Source organism: Saccopteryx leptura, chromosome 1 (genome assembly GCF_036850995.1).
Source record: "Saccopteryx leptura isolate mSacLep1 chromosome 1, mSacLep1_pri_phased_curated, whole genome shotgun sequence".
NCBI lineage: Eukaryota > Metazoa > Chordata > Mammalia > Chiroptera > Emballonuridae > Saccopteryx > Saccopteryx leptura.
The window spans coordinates 298,847,765-298,869,757 of NC_089503.1; the positions used below are offsets into that span (position 1 = coordinate 298,847,765).

A 21,993-nucleotide genomic window follows, 5' to 3' on the forward strand; every position below is an offset into this window, starting at 1 on the left:
CTTACTTCCTGGAAGTTTTTCAAATATCACTTTAGGTTTAAACCTACAATTTCAGATGCCCAAGTATGTCAGAGTACATTCCCAATGGCACTTATCTACTTCAGTTGCAAAGCAGGTATCTTTCTTAAAAACACAAGTGAAAGTAGCTTATAACTTTATTTTGCAAATTTAAGTTAGATTTGTGCAGAAGAGAACTCAGTTACCTGAAATGGTTCTTAGACATCGATCGCTTTGGTCCTTCTAAAACCTATCACTCTGCCCTGACTGGACAGCTCCGCTGGTTTCAGGGTCCTCCTAATACAGAGGTTGCCAGAATGACGACCCCTGGTCAGGGCACCTAAAGAAACAGATCCTGTTTGTCTCTCTCTCTTCCTCTCTCTAAAAATCAATAAAAATTTAAAAAATTTTAAATAATAAAACTATCATTCTAAAGAATAAGCCTAATTTAATTTAGATGATCTTCTTTTGCAAATAAGGATTACCGAACTCAAAAAGGTTTTAAAAAGCACAGTACATATTGCAAAATATGTTGAAATCAACTTGTCAAAATATAAACACAAATATTTATATTAAAATTTAACAATTAAATTTAAAAATTTTTTAATTAAGGGTGTTTCTTAAAATTTTAGGAACTCTCTTGAGGAACAAAACTTGAGACATGACAATTTATGAGTAGGGATCAGAGTACTAAACCAACAGTGGTTAGTTTGCATTTTTTTTCTGGAGATTTTATACCAGTTCTTTCCATTTTAGGGTTAAATCTTTAAAAACTAGTTTTAAAAATAATCATCAAGTCACAGACAAATCATGAACAATTGGGTTTATTTCAACAGCAAATCTGAAACTCGAGCCTTAGGCAAGAGTCCTACAGTAATTATACCAGGAATAGACAACTTCCTACACTGTCAAATATATAAAAGTTCCTTTAGCACTTCCCTCAACACTGACCAACAAGCAGATTCAGTCCGTATTTGCTTCAGTCTATTCTACTGAGTTAACCCAAGCTTCTTCTTCAGAGACTCTGGCATCTCGGGAGGAGGGGGGCGTGGGAGCCTGAAGTAGACCTTCACGGAGTCATAGATGAACCACTGCAGTGCAGTCAGGGTGCCGATCATGATGATACGGGCAAAGAGTCCCTTCCAAACGCCTGGTGGAAATATAAAACATGAATGAAAAATGAAATATACCCAAAAGTGTTATTCTTTCTTAAGAGGAAAACCAATCCTACCTTTAAATCCAAGTCTCTGGAGGACCTGAGAAGCAGTGCTACCTTTCTCTTTATTCAACACAGACACCACAGAGTCAGCAGGGTGAGAAACAATCGCACAGAATACTCCAGCTGTAAGAGTCAAGTATGGTGCAATATGGGGTCAGTAAAAACAAACAACAACAAAAACACATCACAGCCAACCTTTTCATGACTAATAAAAATTTTTTAGTTCTTAGGAAAAAAAAAACAGATTTAGAGTCAGAATATAAGGTTATAAAGCAGTCTACCAAATTCTTCAAAAGTTTTTATATCCAGACTTTAATTAACACTTTCTCTTGTATTAAAAAATCTGTTTTTGGCCCTGGCCGGTTGGCTTAGTGGTAGAGCGTCGGCCTGGTGTGCAGGAGTCCTGGGTTCGATTCCCGGTCACGGCACACAGGAGAAGCGCCCATCTGCTTCTCCACCCCTCTCCCTCTCCTTCCTCTCTGTCTCTCTCTTCTCCTCCCGTAGCCGAGGCTCCATTGGAGCAAAGTTGGCCCAGGTGTTGGGGATGGCTCTATGGCCTCTGCCTCAGGCGCTAGAATGGCTCTGGCTGCAACAGAGCAACGCCCCAGATGGGCAGAGCATCGCCCCCTGGTGGGCATGCCGGGTGGATCCCGGTCAGGCACATGAGGGAGTCTGTCTGACTACATCCCCGTTTCCAACTTCAGAAAAATCCAAAAAAAAAAAAAAAAAAAAAGGAATTAAATAAATAAAATTAAAAAATCTGTTCTTGCCTGACCTGTGGTGGCACAGTGGATAAAGCATCCACCTGAAATGCTGAGGTCACCAGTTCAAAACCCAGGCTTGCTGGGTCACGGCACATGCGAGAAGCAACTACTATGAGTTGATGCTTCTTCACACTCTAACCCCTATTCTCTCTCTCCTTTCTCTAAAATAAAAAAATTAAATCTTAAGTGGAGAAAAAAAAATCTGTTCTTGAAAAACAAAACAAAAAAATAAATAGTACAGCACTCAAATCAATCCATTCCCAAGCTCAATTATGCAAACATGAAATAATTCTTTCAGGAACTAATCAGCAAGTATTTATGAATCCTGAAGGGCATATGAAATGTTATGGGAAGATATAACTTCTTTGGAATTTTTTCCCCTCACAAAAGAGGTCAGTAATGGAAATAATTATATGTTCTTACATTCATAGACTAGTGTATCCTAAACAATTCATACCTATGTAACCTGCCACAAATGTTACAACCAGCTGTTCTGCCTTTGAACATTCACTTCGGGGCTTAGGAACCACAAACTTGTAAAGTATTTCAACAGTACGTTCAAAGCAGGCAAACTTCATCATGGTGTATGGTATCTGTCTCATCCAGAGAGGAGCAACTCCCTTGTAGAATCTAGGAAATCGAAGACTTACTTTACTCAGTTGCATATATTCATCTAACAGAATTTCTATCATTAACTTAAGTGTCCGCACACCAGTCAAGTCCTGACAGTAAAAAATGGCAGCACAATTGCATGTCATTTCTATCAGAACCAATGACTAAAATGCAGGTATATTTATCTCACATGCCAATGACTCAAGCACCTTTGACTGTACAACCAGAAAAGTTGCTGGATGTTTCCTGACTGGAACTACAAGAAACAGTAAGTTTACAAGTAGAACTCAGTTCAAGATTGACATCCACAAAGGTGGATCTAAGGAAGCATGTTGTGGTCTGACTATATGCAAATTATTATCTGTGAACAAAGATGACAAGAATTCCAATAAGCCCTTCCCAAAAGTTAACAATTAATGTTTAGGTCAAATATCAATTCATTTGTAGACTAACAAATGGTTCCTACTTTAGCAAAAAATCTTTAATTCAGGGCTCATGCCATGTAATCGACTTATCCTTGCCCCTGGGGGAGGGGTAGAGAGTAAACAAAAACAAAATTTTTTTTTTTAATCTGGTAAGCTTAATTAATACTAACCAATGAGGTTCCTTCAAGTCTTTTTTATACTTTAAATTTAGGAAATGTTTACTTACGCATTTATGCCTTCTTCCTTATACATTTTGGGAGCTGCATCCCTCAGAGTGTTGGCATAACCTGGTTGGGTTTGAATTCGAACCTTAGCAGCTTCCATAGGAGCCAGGGCAATGTCAGCAAAGAATTCAGCACTGGCAGAGGCAGCCAAGTACAGTGATGTGCGCCAAAGGTAGGTGTTCTCCTAATTGAAAAACATTAAGAAGGGACATGAAATGCCGTTTTCAATTTTTACTTTAAGGCAGTTTTAGAAAACAGCTTTCAGACATTTTTAAAAGAATTTATCATACAGTCCATGGATAACACACCTGATATAACACTGAATATGTTTATATCTCTCATAACTTTATCAACCACAGTACAATGTGAATAGTTTTTTAATATCTAGGTACCAAGGATGGTTAGTCCTTGAACTGCACAAAGGAATCTGTGAAGAACTGTTGCATGAGTGGCCACTGCCAGAGCCTGTGCTAGATCCAGCTGGACCCTGGCCATAAGAGAATGCTTCTCGAAAATCCCCTCAGGAACTGCCTGATCAACCCATCCCCTACAGCCCAGGTGTACTGGTTCTGTTTCCCTGCCACAGACAAGCCTGCAATGCATTTCCCCCTTGCGGGTCACACCCAAGCTCCCCCATCCATCTTTCCACGTCCTATATAACCCCTGGGTGCCTGCCATGCGGTACAGAGGACATCCATGTCTCATCTCACTGCCATCCAAGGCATGTCTTATGTGTAAGTACCCCTAATAAATTATTGATATAATCTCAAAATCCAACTTATTTCAAAAGCTGCAATGTATAATAAAGAGCATTGAAATCTAATTAATACACATTTGTTTTTCCATCCTGTCACCACTAAAACAGACTATAACTTGAAACATGCTGCTCACCCTTTCAGAGACCATTTTCTAAGTTCTAAAATGAGATGGGTCAGACGAAAATCCCAGTTCCTTTTTGGGCTTAAACTTTTAAGTTAAAAGCTCAGGCCTTTCCATTTTAAAGTTAACTTCCATACCTCCCCAAGTATGTTGCTGTAGAAGATTTTGAAGACTTCATAAAAGCCAAACTTGCAGAGGCCCTGCATAGAGTAGCCAATGAAAGTGGGAGCCCATCCTTTAGCCAAACCTCGAACACCATCCTCTTTAAGTGTAATTGAGAACCCATTAAATATGCCTTTGTACTTCTGGGGGTCCACCTATATTTAAAACAAGAAAAAAAAAAAATTAAATGTACCAAAGAGCTGACATTTCTCACAAATGTAAATTTAATTTTTCCTTTTGGGTCGAAAATAAACTTCAGTAACTACGCAAAAGGTAAATAAATATATACAAGCTCACTACATATCAGCTTAGTATCTATCATTATCTTTGTAAATGTGCATATTAAGGCCAGTTTTCTTTCAGTAAGATTTAAATCTTAGAGAATACAGAAGGTAAAATTCCTACAAAAAACATAATAAAACTAATTTTAAAAGATTTTTCACCACCCAATTCTATCTCTTTTAAAGAATTAGTTTTAAAGGTACTGCCTAAATAATAAAGAACTCTACAGGCATGCCTTAGAGATATACAGATTCAGTTCCAGACCATTGCAATAAGGTAGTAGACACTAAAGCAAGTCACACAAAATTTCTGGTTTCCCAGTGCATATAAGTTATGTTTAGCCTGACCAAGTGGTGGCACAGTGGATAGAGTGTCGACCTGGGACACTGAGGACCCAGGTTTAAAACCCCAAGGCTGCCACTTGAGAGCTGGCTCATCCAACCTGAGCTTGGGATCAGACATGCCCCCAAGGTCACTGGCTTGAGCCCAAGGTCGTTGGCTTGAGCAAGGGGTCACTGACTTGGCTGAGTTCCACACTTGCTGTCAAAGCACATGTGGCACATGGAAGAAATCAATGAACAACTAAAGTGCCACAACTACAAGTTAATGTTTCTCATCTCTCTCCCTTCCTTTCTCTCTCAAAAGTTATATTCAGGCCCTGGCCAGTAGGCTCAGTGGTAGAGTGTCTACATGGTGTGTAGATATCCTGGGTTCGATTCCCGGACAGTGCACACAGGAAAGCAACCATTTGCTTCTCCACCCCTCTCCCTCTGGCTTCTCTCTCTCCCTTCTCTCCTGCAGTCATGGCTCAATTGGAGTAAGATGGCCCTGGGTGCTGAGGATGGCTCCATGGCCTCCGCCTCAAGTGCTAAAAATGGCTCCAGTTGCAAGGTAGCAACGGACCCAGATGGGCAGAGCATCGCCCCTAGTGGGCTTGCCTGGTGGATTCCAGTCGGGCTGCATGCAGGAGTCTGTCTCTGCCACCCCTCCTCTCATTTAAAAAAAAAAATTATGTTTACACTACAATATAGTATACTAAATGTGGAATAGTATTATGTCTAAAAAACAATGTATAATCTTAAATAAAAAATATTTTATTGAGCCCTGGCCGGATGGCCAGTGGTAGAGTGTCGGCCTGGGGTGCAGGAGTCCCGGGTTCAATTCCCGGCCAGGGCACACAGGAGAGGCGCCCATCTGCTTCTCCACCCCTCCCCCTCTCCTTCCTCTGTCTCTCTCTTCCCCTTCCACAGCCGAGGCTCCACTGGAGCAAAAAATGGCCCGGGCGCTGAGGATGGCTCTGTGGCCTCTGCCTCACGTGCTAAAATGGCTCTGGATGCAACAGAGCGACGCCCCAGAGGGGCAGAGCATTGCCCCCTGGTGGGCATGCTGGGTGGATCCCGGTCGGGCGCATGCGTGAGTCTGACTGCCTCCCCGTTTCCAGCTTCGAAAAAATGAAATAAAAAAAAATATATATTTTATTGATAAAAAATGCTAACCATCACCGGACCCATTCAGCAAATCATAATCTTTTTGCTGGTGAAGGGTCTTGCTTTTAATTTGTAAAAAAAGGCAGTATCTTTGAAGCACAATGAATTGAAGCACATAATGCAAGGTATGCCTGTATATCTCTTATGTAGATTAACCCATTAAGTAGATTATACTATAAAGTTTTGTAAACTTAAGGTAATCAAACTAAATACAAGGTATATCAACATAATGAGAATCTGTTTTTGCCAAATTCACTTCAAGAGACATGCATAAGGAGTTTTAGAGACAATGTTTTTCATTTCCATTTTATTAACTAAATGGAAAAATATCTTATCTCACTATTTCTGCCAATATTAGAAGGGTCAGTATACGTCACCTTCCTCTCCCTGCTAATATTTCACCTTCCTTTCTCTTTTAGGTAGACTTCTAATCCTGTTTGGAACAAATAAATTTTTGAGGTTTGATTATTTTTGTTTCAACAATTCTAATTAAGATGTTCTAATTATTAAAATAAATCTTTTATGTAAGTGGATATACAAAAACCTATACCCATAATATTTTAATACCAAGAAATTGAAAGTACACTTTTTCTTTTTTTTTTTTTTTTTTTTATTTTATTTTTTTCTTTTTTTAATTTTATTTATTCATTTTTAGAGAGGAGAGAGAGAGGGAGAGAGAGAGAAGGGGGGGAGGAGCTGGAAGCATCAACTCCCATATGTGCCTTGACCAGGCAAGCCCAGGGTTTCGAACCAGCGACCTCAGCATTTCCAGGTCGATGCTTTATCCACTGCGCCACCACAGGTCAGGCGAAAGTACACTTTTTCATCTACAAAGCACGCTCTGCCTTAATCTTATCAATTAAGAGATGTGAAGTTACTTTATATAATGATACACAAAGAATGATTACCCACTCTGACATATAACTGCTTATAAAATAACTATTTGGAACATAAAGAACCAGTAAGCCTTAAAGAGGAACTCTAGCCAGAATTGAACCCTAATGCAAAAAATCATTTACAGCCAAAGTCTAACATCTACCCACACTCTTATTTTGAAAGTGGCATTTCTTGGATTTAAAACACTAAAATAAAGATGATGAGTTAAAAGAAATTCAGGTTTGGTTTCCTACTAAAGTTGCTAGCAGTTCTTATGTCTTCAAATTCTTCTCATTTGTGAGGTCCTTTAAGAGTATTTGGAACTAGGTCCCACACAAATATTTTAACATTGTCATCTCAATACAAACCTGCATTCGGCATTTCACTAAATCCAGAGGAACAACAGCAGTGTGTGTCAGACCACAACTTAAGACCCCACCAAAGCCACACAGTGCATAAAACTTCATGGAGCCGTATTCACAACTGTACTCTGTAATAAGACAAGACACACCATGCATTTTAGTACAGAACTCGTTATTACTGGTTATCAACTTACCTCCTGGACGGTTAGGTTTCCCCATAGCTTGTTAGTAGATGACTACGACTTATAATTTAACAGCCATGCTTCAACAGTATGCTCTATCCAGTCCAACATGCAAAACAAACCTGCATTCTGCATTTAATCAGATCTAGAGGAACCAATGCTGTATGTGTTGTGCCACAGCTAATAATTCCTCCAAATCCACAAAGGAGAAAGAATCTGCCAGATCCATATTCACAGCTATACTCCTCTGTTTGATTGAAAAAAAAAAAAAATATCAAGTAAGTATTTCTTCAGACGATGAAGGCCCTAGGAATGAAAGAGCACTTTTCCCTGTGAAATAGTACTACTATCACATATATAGAGCTTCAGACAGCTGTTTATAAATAAGTTGACAAATGAGTTTCCACCAAGTGAAGTGCAAGTAACAACAAATTCACTACCAAAATCAAATCAATCACTAAAAGATTATGAAGGTATTAGCTGTGAGATACTAGGATCTCTCCTTTCCTTATTAATCAAAACGTTTTCTATATTAATGATTACAACTAAAACTTCAAATTATTAACCACTGGTAAGCACAAATCCAACTCAGCAGGAGCACTCATTCTGCAGACTTCTCGGTTTACCCAGCCACTAACCAATACCATCCCCCCACTTAACGATTCCTACAGCACAGAACTGGAGAAACAAATTCCTGCAGTCATGTATATTTACTACAGAAATGATGTTAGCCTTAACGTTCTAAATAGAAGAACAGAATGTCCGCGCGAGGATTTTTTTTTTACAGACATTAAAGACGTAACAGACACACATACATGATTTACAGGTATAACAGATAACACTTCCAGGACTACAATCGGTTTTTAGGTTTCTCTGTACACCCAACTCCAATACGATTTGCTTTAAAGTACACAGAATTCATTTAAATTGGGTCTAACCACCAAGAATCCAAAGAAATAAGCCCAAAGGGATCCCTACCAATTATTATGTCCTTTCTATGGCCTATCTGAGGCTGCAAGTCGCCTCTTTCACAAATCCTATTAAAAGAGACCCAGTTATCTCATATACCCTGGGCCAACTAATACTCGACTTCGGAAATACCTAAGGGAAGAGGCAGTATTTTCAAGAAGAAAGTTAAAGCCAGATCACAAGTGCAGCCAATACGGTTAGAACTGCAGGTGACCAGGGGTTAGGAAGGAGACTTGACCCAACACACTCAGTCTGCTGACCAAGCGGGCTCCCGGCGGGGAAGATAAGGAGCTAGTCAAGGCCTCTGGGCCTCTGCTCCCTTGAGGACATGGAGGTCACGGAGGGAGCGGAGCCTGGCCGTCCGCGCCCTTGAGGGAGGGCCAAGGATCAGACGCCCGGCCCGGGCAGAGGGAGCGGACATCCTCCGGCGGGCACCGGGCGCCGTCCTGCGGGCGGCGGGCTGGGCACGTCCTTCCGTGTCCTCCAGGCCCGGCGCAGGCCGTGAAGACCGAGCGCACCACGAACGGGCATAATAACAACCGTATCCGGACGGGGTCTGACCTCACCTTCCACAGAGGCGGCTGCCAGGCTGCGGGAGCGGCGGGGCGGGCCCGGGGGTCCGTCGGGGCTGCTGCCGGGGCCCGCGAGGCCATCGTACACCAGCTGCAGGTGGGGCGCGTTGAAGGGGTTCGCCCGCGCCAAGTGCGCCACGGACGAGAACATCTTCCTACGGGAGAGGAACCGGCGGTCAGAGAAATGGCAAAGGGGCCGTCAGGCCGCCCAAAGTCACGGGCACCGTGGAACCCCAACTCCGGCCTTTCTTTTCCCGCCTCCGCGCCCTTGAGGAGGTCACAGCGGCCTCCCCAAAAGATGGGGCCGACCGGGCCTAGAGCCCAAGCATCGTCCCACAAGGGCTCCGCTCCCCAGTACCCGCACCTGCCGCGGGGAAGGCCGGGCCACACTAACTCCCTAAAATGGCGAATACACTGACCTCTTCGGAAAGGCTGCGGCTCACAGAGACCGAACGTCCTCCGAGCACTTAGATGTGTGCCCTTCGCGATACGTCAGCGTGACGTACACGGCCGGTCACTACAGGTAAGCAGCACTCATTGGCGGAGAGGAGCTCCGTGGCCGTAGCGTCATCGCGTTATCCTAGCAACCCTATTCCCGCCCCGCCCGCCCCAGCCCTTCCGGCCCAGCTTCTGCGCAGGAGGATTAGTTCTGCGCAGGCGCGCATTCTGGGTTGGCTGTTTGAGTGGTGTGGGAGGTGTGTTCGCGACGTCCTCTTCTTGTCCCTTCACCTTGAAGAGTGACTCATGGACTTCCAGTCTTCAATTCTTTTCATTTAACTGAGTCCCAGTATAATAGTCTCAAACAAACAAGCACGGGTTCTTGATGTTAATCATTTCGGATGTTGGGGTTAGAATGTCACTACAGTATTTTGTGTCACAACTTCTGCCATTGTGGTACTGCACTTTTTTTGTTGTTCTAGCCATTGATAAGACACGTAGACATATCTGCATTTTTTCATCAGACTTCAGGAGAGGACTTTAAAAGGAAATGTGCAGCAAGGATTGTAAAGATAGACAAGACAGCTTGCTGCTTCACCACAATATTTTTTGTAACATTAAAACATTCAATAAATGGACCCTGGCTGGTCGGCTCAGTGGTAGAGCGTCGGCCTGGCGTGCAGGAGTCCCGGGTTCGATTCCCGACCAGGGCACATAGGAGAAGCGCCCATCTGCTTCTCCACCCCTCCCCCTCTCCTTCCTCTCTGTCTCTCTCTTCCCCTCCTGCAGCTGAGGCTCCATTGGAGCAAAGATGGCCTGGGCGCTGAGGATGGCTCTGTGGCCTCTGCCTCAGGCGGGAGTCTGTCTGACTGCCTCCCCGTTTCCAGCTTCGGAAAAATGCAAAAAAAAAAAAAAAAAAAAATCAATAAATGCTTTGTAAGCCCTGGGGATCCGAAGAAGAGCTAGAGTGGAAGTGACTGGTAGCAGATTTTGTGTGTTGAATAAATTTAGGAAATCTTCATTAGAGTCAGTTCAATAGAGAAGGGTCTGCTATAATTAGGAATTGTTTAGGAGAGGTCAAACCTCTGACGATAAGGAATATATAAAATGGAGTTGCTTTAACCAGGCTGCTGAAATTAATATTATGAAGGTTGAGGCATGAGGAACTGATTTAATTTTTGTTCTAACTAACCTGGAACCTTAAACTTTTGAACTTTTCAGTCCTGTGTGCAGATATATGTATCTGGATTTATACTAGACCTCTGATTATCTTCTGAAGGACTCATTATCCAAGACTGGACATCCATCTGACAGCCATCATCCAGACTGCTTGACATCTGACTGATAATCATCCTGAACCAATCCCAGGGCTAAGAATGCAAGACTGATAACTCTCAGGAGTGTACATTGTGGCTATGGCCAGGCTCTCAGTTGGTCAGAGTGTCATTCCAAAACACCAACATTGCAGATTCAGTCCCCAGTCAGGGCATATACAAGAATTGACCAGTGAATGCACCCATCTGCTTCTCCACCCCTCCCCCTCTCCTTCCTCTCTGTCTCTCTCTTCCCCTCCAGCAACCGAGGCTCCATTGGAGCAAAGATGGCCCGGGCGCTGAGGATGGCTCTGTGGCCTCTGCCTCAGGCGCTAGGATGGCTCTGGATGCAGCAGAGCAAAGCCCCAGAGGGGCAGAGCATCGCCCCCGGTGGGCATGCCGGATGGATCACAGTCGGGCGGGAACAATAACAAATTGATGTTTTTCTCTAAGAATCAATCAATAAAAAAAAATTTTTTTTAATGTACATTGTATCACAAGAACTCAACTTTTCTTCCTTCTTTGGAACACTTATTGAGTTTTTACCTAGCTATATTTCAAGTTTGCAAACTCTACGACCTTTGAATAAATCTTTATCATTTATTTCTAGTCAAAATTTCCAGACTCTTTTTGGACTCGTTTCAAGCCTCTGTTAGCATTCTGGCTCTGACATTGTTCCAGCTCTTGGTAAAGTAACCTTGGGAATTTACTTGATCTCTATGAACCTGTTACTTAAATGTAAGATGGAAGCAATGCCAGCCTCGTGGTCTTGCCACCTATACAGTTTACACAGGACCTTGTGTTTGGTTTAATGCTCTGCTGTCACCATTTTGAAATTCTTTATTTTTATAAATTTTTATTAATTTTAATGGGGTGACATTAATAAATCAGGGTACATATGTTCAAAGAAAACATCTCCGGGTTATCTTGTCATTCAATTATGTTGCATACTCATCATCCCAAAATTTTGAAATTCTTGATAATTTATGAACATAATTTAAAAACTAAAATGCAACCAAGTAAATTTGAAGATCTAATTGGCTTTATTAAATGATTCATGAGTCTGGCAGCATCCCAAGTCACAACTAGAAGGGTGCTCTGAGGGACCGTGCAATATGGAAGGTTTTTATAGAGAGAAGGTTGGGCAATGGAACTATTAGCAAAAGAAAAGAAAGAATTATTTTTAGACCAGAATATCTTCTTTTGAGAGAAATAAAAAGGCAAGTGGTTTTTTTTTTGTTGTTGTTGTTGTTATTGTTTTTATCATGCAGGTTACCTCTTATTTCTATGGGGGCAGGTAGGGATACAGGGGAAAAGAGGGCCCATGTGACAGATTACCGTACAGTTGATTGACCAGAAAAATTCCAGACTGGTTGATTAAGATTACATTGCTGGGAGACGTTTAAACTACAATAAAATCAGGTATTTAATCTAGGTTTGGTATCATAGGCTTTTAACACAAGTGACGCCATTTTGGGCCTTTGGTTTTCTCTATAATTAACAAGGTCCTGCATTTTTGCTCTGGTCCCTATAGATTATGTAGTTGGATCTGGATGGAAGTAATATCTATCTTGCAGAGTTCATGATAACTCAAGATAGTTTTTAAAAGTTGGGATTTTTCAGCCAACAAGCAGGGTTGGGGAGGGGGTCAGTGGTTAGGAAGTTAACTAAGAAGGCTTAGTAAGTCTTGTTAAATTGGCCTAACAGGATTCTTGCTGAAGGCAGGCCAAGGTAATCAATTTCTATTTGGGTTAAGGAATTTGATCAACTATCAAGGTTGGGGATTCTGGCTAACCTGACTTGACAGAATTCTTGTTACATTTGGACTTTTGAAGGACATACCCAATAACAGGCGTGGTGAAAAAAAGGGCTCACAGGAGCCTAACTAAAGTTTGGTCAAGAAGAGAATCTCCCTACTTTGTAGGATCTCTTGCCATGGGTTCTAGAAGCAAGACAGGTACTGACAATTAGTCTTGAGGAGGATCAGCAGACCTCAAGGCAACTCAGTGGAGGCCATTAAAGATTTTACAGGTAAGGAGAGACTAGGCTTCTCAGGCAAGGGAGGAAGGGCTATTTCTACTGGGAAAGGAGGCTCAGCAGAATTTAGGAGTTTATGATCCCAGAATCATCTGAATATGCCCATATGTTCCCATTCCAGTGTTCAGAGACTCACTGCAGCTCAATAAAATAAAATAAAAATAGTAAAAATAAATAAATAAAATAAAATATAAATTTCTTGACTTTAACATGAGACCTGCAAGATTATGAATTCAATTGCATTGTAATTCAGGATTAGATTTTGGGCTTGGTGTTTAGAAATTACAGCCTTGCAGATACAGGAAGGTTGTCATAGAAACTTTCTGGTCCTTTATCTCATCTTGAACTGAATTCTGTTCGCACAGTTAACAAACATAATTAGATGAATCTAACCAAATCCACTGTATTTCTTATTTTCTTTTTCTTTTTAAAGGTCATGTTTAATATATATATATATATATATATATATATATATATATATATATTTTTTTTTTTTTTACTTATTTTAGAGAGGAGAGAGAGAGAGAGAGAAAGAGAAGTGAGGAGGAGCTGGAAGCATCAACTCCCATATGTGCCTTGACCAGGCAAGCCCAGGGTTTCAAACTGACGACCTATGTGTTTCCAGGTCTACTCTTTATCCACTGCGCCACCACAGGTCAGGCTGTATTTCTTATTTTCATGTAAATATTCAATGGAAGTATCTATTTGGTCACCAAAACCTTGAGTTCTTTAGCCATTTGATAACAGGTGTCCACAGGTGATATATTAAGAAACTGTTTTTGCTAATGCATGCTATGGACAACCTGTGTTACATTGAAAACTGGTCACCAGTGCTTTCAAATCCAATTAGATCAGATAACCCAAACTTAGAGAATCCATTATTAACATTTGGTTCTCGCGGGATGATTTCCAATACCAAGGTCTCTGTCAGAGTTTGACCAGAGAAGCAAAACCACTATGAGTCGTCTGCAATAAGAGATATATGTTAGAGATTAGGCCTTGTGAAATTGTGAGAGCTGGAGAGATTGTCTCTGTGTCTGGAGTTGGACCTAAAATTGCTGTAAATTAATAGGCAGAAAAGCTGGACTATGCCGAGTGGGGGTGAGCAGGGACTACATGGAACCCTCAAAGACAAACTGGAACCCCTGAGGATAAGCTAGACTATGTATCTGTCTCTTACCACCTACAACAAGTATCTGCAGGAACCATGATGCAGGTGGTTATAGGAGCCATTGTGCTGCACAGGTGTCTGGCCCAGGACTCAGAGACACTGAAGAAGAAGGTCCAGCAGTTGCTCAGGGAGCTTCACACCTAGCCACAGCCCCACCCCAAGGTAAGCCACTAGCTTAGCAACAATGTGCATGAGCTGTCCTAGCACCTTATGTCCTAGCCTAACGTTTAGAGTGTAATGACTGATGCTTCACTTCTGCCTTTGAAATCTTACAAAAATTCCGCTGTGGCCAATCCTAACCCAGAACCATATTTGGGAGATAAACAGAATTTGAGACACCAGAAAGACAGAACATTCAAGTGGAATTTTCCAACAGGTATTTGTAAACTTAGAGCAGGAGGTTAAGTTTGCATTTAGAATTATCCCTTTCATGAGGAAACACAAGAAAATCCTTAAATAATTCCTAGCACAGCCATGTGATAGAGGGAGACAATAAATTATGCAAAGGAGACTGAATTCCCTTTTCATATCTGACCTGAGAAAAAAAAAGTAACATCCACTTTGTTGTTGTCTTTTTATTTTTTTTAAAGCAAGAGAGAAACAGACAGGGACAGACAGGGACAGACAGACAGGAAGGGAGAGAGATAAGAAGCATCAACTCATAGTTGTGGCACTTTAGTTGATCATTGATTGCTTCTCAAATGTGCCTTGACAGGGCGCTCCAGCTGAGCCAGTGACCCCTTGCTCAAGCCAGCAACCTTGGAATCATGTCTATGATCCCATACTCAAGCTGGCAATGTCGGGGATACCTCAGGGTTTCAAACCACAGACCTCAGCACCACAGGTCAACCCTTGCCTCCACCTGGGCACACTGACAGCTTTTATTTTTTATTTATTTATTTATTTTAGTGAGAGAGACAGAGAGAAGGAGAGATAGGGACAGACAGACAGGAAGGGAAAGAGATGAGAAGCATGAATTTTTCGTTGAGGCACCTTGGTTGTTCATTGCTTGCTTTCCCATATGTGCCTTGATGGGGTGAGGGTGGTGGGAGGCGGGAGAGCTTCAGCTGAGCCAGTGACCCCTTGCTCAAGCCAGTAACCTTAGGCTCAAGCCAGTGATTATGGGGTCATGTCTGTGATCCCATGCTCAAACCACTGACCCCACACTCAAGCTGGTGAGCCTGGGCTCAAGCCTGATGAGTCCGTGCTCAAGCTGTTGACCTCTGGGTTTTGAACCTGGGTCCTTAGAATCCCAGGCTGACGCTCTCACTGCGCCACTGCCTGGTCAGGCTGACAGCTTTAAATGAGGCCTCTTTATCGCAAATTAGAGGATCCCAAATCTGGTTTCTTATCAAAGTACTGAGAGAGTTCTTAAACACAGATGTTCTCAGGCCTCTAAAGATTATACTTACTAAGTCTGTTGAAGAGTCTAGGAATCTGCCATATTTTAAAATCACCTAATTGGGTGATTCTTTTTTTTTTTTTTAAGATTTTATTTATTGATTTGGGGGGAGCAAGAAGTATCAACTCATAGTTGCTTCACTTTAGTTGTTCATTGATTGCTTCTCATATGTGCCTCGACTGTACAAGCCCAGGGTTTCAAATCAGCAACCTCAATGTTCCAGGTTGAGCTCTACCCACTGTACTACTACCGGTCAGGCAGTAATGGATTCTTATAAACAACCAAGTTTAGGAACTGATGTCCTAAGGAATTCAAAGATAAACATAAACCTGTGGACTGAGCCAGACACGAATTTCCTATCTGTGAACAGACAGTATCATGAATTACATGGTTTGTCATTAATACAAAGAGCTTAGTTACTAAGAAGGATCCTTGCTGATCCTGTTTGATCATGTGCCAAAGCAAGGTGCTAGGCCGTGCTGTACACCAAGAGGTGACGTACAGGAAATTTTAGGGAGAAATATATACACCTGAAGAAGAGCAAGTATGAAAAGATGATGAAAATAAAGAGATTAGCCTAACCTGTGGTGGCGCAGTGGATAAAGCGTCAACCTGGAAACACTGAGGTTGCTGGTTCAAAACCCTGGTTTGCCTGGTCAAGGCACATATGGGAGTTGATGCTTCCTGCTCCTCCCCCTTCTCTCTCTCTCTCTCTCTCTCTCTCTTTCTCTCTCTCCCCCCTAAAATGAATAAATAAATAAATAAAAATTATATATAAAAAAAGAAAATAAAGAGATTAAGTTTTACCAAAAGGAGTAGAAATAGTTCTGTTTATCCTTAGAGACATGGGACAGAGCATATCTAACACCTAAGTTTCTGTTTATGTCCTGGGAAATTATGAACTGAAATGTATATGGTTTTTTTGTTTGTTTTTGTGACAGAGACACAAAGAGAGGGACAGATAGGGACAAACAGGAAAGGAGAGAGATGCGAAGCATCAATTCTTCATTGCAGCACCTTAGTTGTTCATTGATTGCTTTCTTATATGTGCCTTGACCGGGGGACTACAGCAGAGCGCCTGCTTGACCCCTTGCTCAAGTATGAAAAGATGATGAAAATAAAGAGATTAGCCTAACCTGTGGTGGCGCAGTGGATAAAGCGTCAACCTGGAAACACTGAGGTTGCTGGTTCAAAACCCTGGTTTGCCTGGTCAAGGCACATATGGGAGTTGATGCTTCCTGCTCCTCCCCCTTCTCTCTCTCTCTCTCTCTCTCTCTTTCTCTCTCTCCCCCCTAAAATGAATAAATAAATAAATAAAAATTATATATAAAAAAAAGAAAATAAAGAGAAATAGAATATATAAAAAAAAAGAAAATAAAGAGAAATAAAAAGAAAATAAAGCCAGCAACCTTAGGCTTCAAGCCAGCGACCTTTGTGCTCAAGTCAGCGACCATGGGGTCATGTCTATGATCCCATGCTCAAGCCAGCAACCCCACATTCAAGTTGGTGAGCCCACGCTCAAGCTGGTGACCTTGGGGTTTCAAACCTGGGTCTTCTGAATCCCAATCCAACACTGTATCCACTGCTCCACCACCTGGTCAGGCTGTACTGTGGTTTTTTTTGTAGTTCAAATCTCATACCACTTGTGTTATTTTTGCCATAGATGCAAGGGGCCTACTCACAAATGAGTACTATATAGGTCAAGTCTGCCCTACATGAAATTAAAATTTACAAACATAATGACACCTTAGAAAAATATTTTGAGTTCTACTATATCTCTAAATCTGGAGGGTAGTCAATTGGGAAGGAACAGCATTAAGGAATCAAATATATCCTTTAGAGAGCCTTAACTTCAAATGCCAGTGAAATTGACTGACTTTATTCTTCTGAGAGAAGCTAAATATTGCTGTTACACAATTATAATTAACCTACATAACACTCGCAATTACTTAAATTTTCTATAATTTCTGCTGACTTGAAACATTGTGTAAAAGAAACAGTATTTTTCTTTTTATGATTACAAGAATGTAAACTTTGAAAATATTTAAATCATCCCTCATTTAAATTATAGAGCAGGAGAAAATAAAAATTAGGATTTTTGTCAAAAACCTAATTTACTTACCTACAGCAGTTTATGGGTCAGCATAACTTCTATTTAGATTTGATACCTCAATTAAATGAACAATATTTTTAATATTATTTACTTCAACCTGCCCAGGCAGTGGTGCAGTGGGTAGAAGGTTGGTCTGGGACACTAAAAACCCAGGTTTGAAACCCCGAGGTTGCCAGCTTGAGTGCGGGGTCACAGCTTGAGCATGAGATCATAGACATGACCCCACTGTTGCTGGCTTGAGCGCAAAGGTCACTGGCTCGAGCAAGGGGTCACTGGCTTGTCTGGATTCCCCCCGCCCGGTCACTATGAGCTGATGCTTCTCATCTCTCTCCCTTCCTGTTTGTCTGTTCCTGTCTGTTTGTATGTCTCTCTCTCAAAGAAAAAATTATTCACTTCATTATTAAGTAGTATAGGTGAAACTTAGAAACCAATTATCCATTTTTTAAAAGATTTTATTTATTCATTTTAGAGAGAGGAGAGAAAGAGAGGGGGGAGGAGCAGGAAGCATTAACTCCCATATGTGCCTTGACCAGGCAAGCCTGGGGTTCTGAACTGGCGACCTCAGCGTTCCAGGTCAATGCTTTATCCACTGCGCCACCACAGGTCAGGCTTATCTATTTTTCATAATTTGGATTTTTTATTAAGTTATAAGAAGGTTGTATCTGCACAAAGTGATGCTGTTTTTTTACGTATTTAAAATTTATTGGGGTGACATTGGTTAGTAAATTTACTCAGGTTTCAGGTGCACAATTCTACATCACCTGTATATTGCCTTGTGTGTTCACCACCTCAACTTAAGTCTCCCTCCATCACCATCTATTCCTCTCTACCCTCCTCTACCTCCCCACCTCCTTTCCCTCCTGCAATCCCCATAGTTGGCTATATCTTTATTTTCTTTGCTTAATTATTTCACCTTTCCACCCAGTCCTTCAACCCCACCCCCTCTAATAGCTGTCAATCTGTTCTCTGTATCTGAGTCTGTTTCTGTTTTGTTTGTTAGTTTATTTTGTTCATCAGATTCCACATATAAGTGAAATAATATGGTACTTGTCTTTCTCTGACTGGCTTGTTTCATTTAGTATAATAATCTCCAGGTCCATTCATGCATTCACAAAAAGCAAGATTTCCTTCTATTTTACAGCTAAATAGTATTCCATTGTATAAATGTACTACAGCTTTTTTATCCACTCATCTACTGATACCCATCAGTAGATGAACTGCTTCCAAATCTTGGCTATTATAAACAACTCTGCATATATCCTTTCAAATTGGTGTTTTGGGATTCTTTGGATATATTCCCAAAAGTGGAATTGCTGGGTCATAAGGCAGTTCCATTTTTAATTTTTTGTGTGTGTGTGACAGAGGCAGAGAGAGGGACAGATAGGGACAGATAGACAGGAAGGGAGAGAGATGAGAAGCATCAATTCTTTGTTGCAGCACCTTATTTGTTCATTGATTGCATTCTCGTATATGCCTTGACCGGGGGCCTACAGCAGAGTGAGTGACCCCTTGATCAAGCCAGAGACCTTGAGCTCAAGCCAGTGACCTGGGGCTTCAAGCCAGTGACCTTTGGGCTCAAGCCAATGATCATGGGTCATGTCTATGATCCCACGCTCAAGCCAGTGACCACGTACTAAAGCTGGTGAGCCCACCCTCCAGCCGGATGAGCCCATGCTCAAGCCGGCAACCTCAGGGTTTGGAACCTGGGCCCTCTGCATCCCAGTCCGAGGCTCTATCCACTGCACCACAGCCTGGTTAGACAGTTCAGTTATATTTTTAAATTATTTAATATCTATTGGACACCTAATTTAGGGTACCGTGAATATTTCTTTTTTTTTCTTTTCTTTTTTTTTTTCTTTTTTTTTTCTTTTTCATTTTTCTGAAGCTGGAAACAGGGAGAGACAGTCAGACAGACTCCCGCATGCGCCCGACCGGGTTCCACCCGGCACGCCCACCAGAGGCGATGCTCTGCCCACCAGGGGGCGATGCTCTGCCCCTCCGGGGCATCGCTATGTTGCGACCAGAGCCACTCTAGCGCCTGGGGCAGAGGCCACAGAGCCATCCCCAGCGCCCGGGCCATCTTTGCTCCAATGGAGCCTTGGCTGCGGGAGGGGAAGAGAGAGACAGAGAGGAAAGCACGGCGGAGGGGTGGAGAAACAAATGGATGCTTCTCCTGTGTGCCCTGGCCGGGAATCGAACCCGGGTCCTCCGCACACTAGGCCGACGCTCTACCGCTGAGCCAACCGGCCAGGGCCCGTGAATATTTCTAAAGTTCTGTTCTAGGCCTCTCTTCTTTTACATTCTCTTCCCAGGACTCTCCATTACTCCCATGGAAATGAGCTTTTATCCTTTAGGGGAAACACTTCAATATTTTTAAATTTTCTGGTTTTGCTTATTTGCTTACTTTGTAAAAATTTGAAGTAATTTTAAATTTATAGAGAAATGTATGTATGAATATATAGATTACATACACATAAGTAAACACACATAGACATAGAAACACCTACATTTACACATACATATATTTTTCCTGAATATATAGGACGCCTCGTTATACTTAAACACTTCAGTGTATATTTTCTAGAAGACAGAGCATACCATCAAAATCAAGATATGAATATTGATATAATGGTACTATCCAAGTCATAAATTCTATCCAAATTTCCCAATGTCATTTAAAACAAAAGACAAATCAAAACAAACCAAAATTATTTCTTCTCGAGTACCCAGTCAAGGAGCACATTGCATTTCATTTTTATGTCTCTAAGCTTCTTCCACCTGAAACAGTTCTTTCTTTGTCATTCATGACCTTGGCATTTTTTATTAAATATATTATGATTTTTTTTTTCCGAAGTGAGAAGCAGGGAGGCAGAGAGACAGACTACTGCACGCGCCCAACCTGGATCCACCCAGCATGCCCACCAGGAGGCGATGCTCTGCTCATCTGGGGTATTGCTCTGTTGCAACCAGAGCCATTCTAGCGCCTGAGGCGGAGGCCATGGAGCCATCCTCAGCATCCAGACCAACTTTGCTCCAATGGAGCCTTGGCTGCGGAGGGGAAATGAGAAATAGAGAGAAAGGAGAGGGGAGGGGTGTAGAAGCAGATGGGTGCTTCTCCTGTGTGCCCAGGAATCAAACTAGAGACATGCACATGCCCCCGAGGCTCTACCACTGAGCAAACCGGCCAGGGCCCACCTTGGCATTTTTGAAGACAGCTATGTTGGAGAATGTTACTCGATTTGAATTCATCTAATGTTTTCTTGTGATTAGATTTAGAGTGATCATTTAAGGCAGAAATATCATAGACATGATTCTTTGTTCTTTTTGGAGTATCATATCAGAAGGCATGTGATGCTGATTTGTCCTTTTATAGTGAGGTGAACTTGAATCACTTGATTGAGGTGTGATTTGTCAGCTTTCTTCATTATAACTTACTGTCCTTAATCTCTAACGAGTAATTTGTGGAGAGATGCTTTGAGACTTCATAAATATTCTGTTCTTCAACAAACTTTCACCCACTAATTTTTGTATGTATTGATTGTTACCCAAATCTATGTGTGTGTGTGTGTGTGAGAGAGAGAGAGAGAGAGACAGACAGAGAGAGTCAGAAGAGGGACAGATAGGGACAGACAGGAAGGGAGAAAGATGAGAAACAATTCTTCGTTGCGGTTCCTTAGTTGTTCATTGATTGATTTCTCATATGTGCCTTGACCATGGGGCTACAGCAGACCGAGTGACCCCTTGCTGGGGTCAGCGACCTTGGGCTCAAGGGTGGATCCTGGTTGGGCACATGCAGGAGTCTGTCTGACTGCCTCCCAGTTTCCAACTTCAGAGAAAATACAGGAAAAAAAAAGCGCCTTGATTATCAAATTATATTTTATTGGAAAAATTATAAGCTGACATTAAGGCTACTTGTTTCCTATTTATTTATTTGAACCTGCACTCAAACTAATGACCTCGGGGTTTAGAACCTGGGACCTTACCATCCCAGGTTGACACTGTATCCACCGCACCACCACAGGTCAGGCTGTTTCCTATTTATTGATTGTCCTATTACTCTACCTTTATTTTCATTTTAGTGTAATGATATATACATAACAAATGAAGTCTCATAGCATTTTTGATAAAGCATGAATGACAGCAACTCAACATTTTAAGTATTATAAGTGACACAACTTGATAAAGCTCTCTGGTAGTAGTAAACACAAATTATCGTATTTCCCCATGTATAAGACACTCCCATGTAGAAGACACACCTTAATTTTGGGGCCCAAAATTTGAAAAAAAAATGTATTAGGTAAAGTTAATGAACTCATTTTATTCATCATAAAATTCATACAACTCATCATCATTGTCAAAACTCCCATCCATTAGTTTCATCTGTGTCTGATGACGAATCACTGTCTTCAACAATGAGAGCAAACACAAGCATGAAAAAAGCAGGAAATGCAAGTAAAAAACCCTACAACCACTGTATAAGACGCACCCAGTTTTTAGACCCCAAATT

At 41.7% G+C, this 21,993-nt stretch overlaps 1 protein-coding gene and 1 non-coding gene across 4 annotated transcripts; both read right to left on the reverse strand.

Moving 5' to 3' along the window:
• Positions 1–805: 805 nt before the first annotated feature.
• On the reverse strand, positions 806–9,524 carry SLC25A3 (solute carrier family 25 member 3). 3 transcript variants are annotated; one of them, XM_066357004.1, is made up of 8 exons: positions 9,432–9,524; positions 9,007–9,167; positions 7,296–7,417; positions 4,258–4,437; positions 3,244–3,425; positions 2,438–2,610; positions 1,229–1,339; positions 806–1,147 (listed from the first exon to the last, which is right to left on the reverse strand). In XM_066357004.1, the coding sequence occupies exons 2-8, from the start codon at positions 9,161–9,163 to the stop codon at positions 987–989; spliced, it is 1,086 nt and encodes a 361-aa protein (XP_066213101.1). In that variant the 5' UTR covers positions 9,164–9,167; positions 9,432–9,524; the 3' UTR covers positions 806–986. The 3 variants fall into 3 exon arrangements, with proteins under 3 accessions (XP_066213101.1, XP_066213093.1, XP_066213110.1); XM_066356996.1 differs by lacking the exon at positions 7,296–7,417 and adding an exon at positions 7,594–7,718; XM_066357013.1 differs by lacking the exon at positions 7,296–7,417 and adding an exon at positions 7,594–7,718 and having other exon boundaries at positions 9,377–9,443.
• On the reverse strand, positions 2,680–2,926 carry LOC136389933 (small nucleolar RNA SNORA53). The gene has a single exon (XR_010748475.1). It is a non-coding gene; the product is annotated as a small nucleolar RNA SNORA53 (small nucleolar RNA).
• Positions 9,525–21,993: the final 12,469 nt, after the last annotated feature.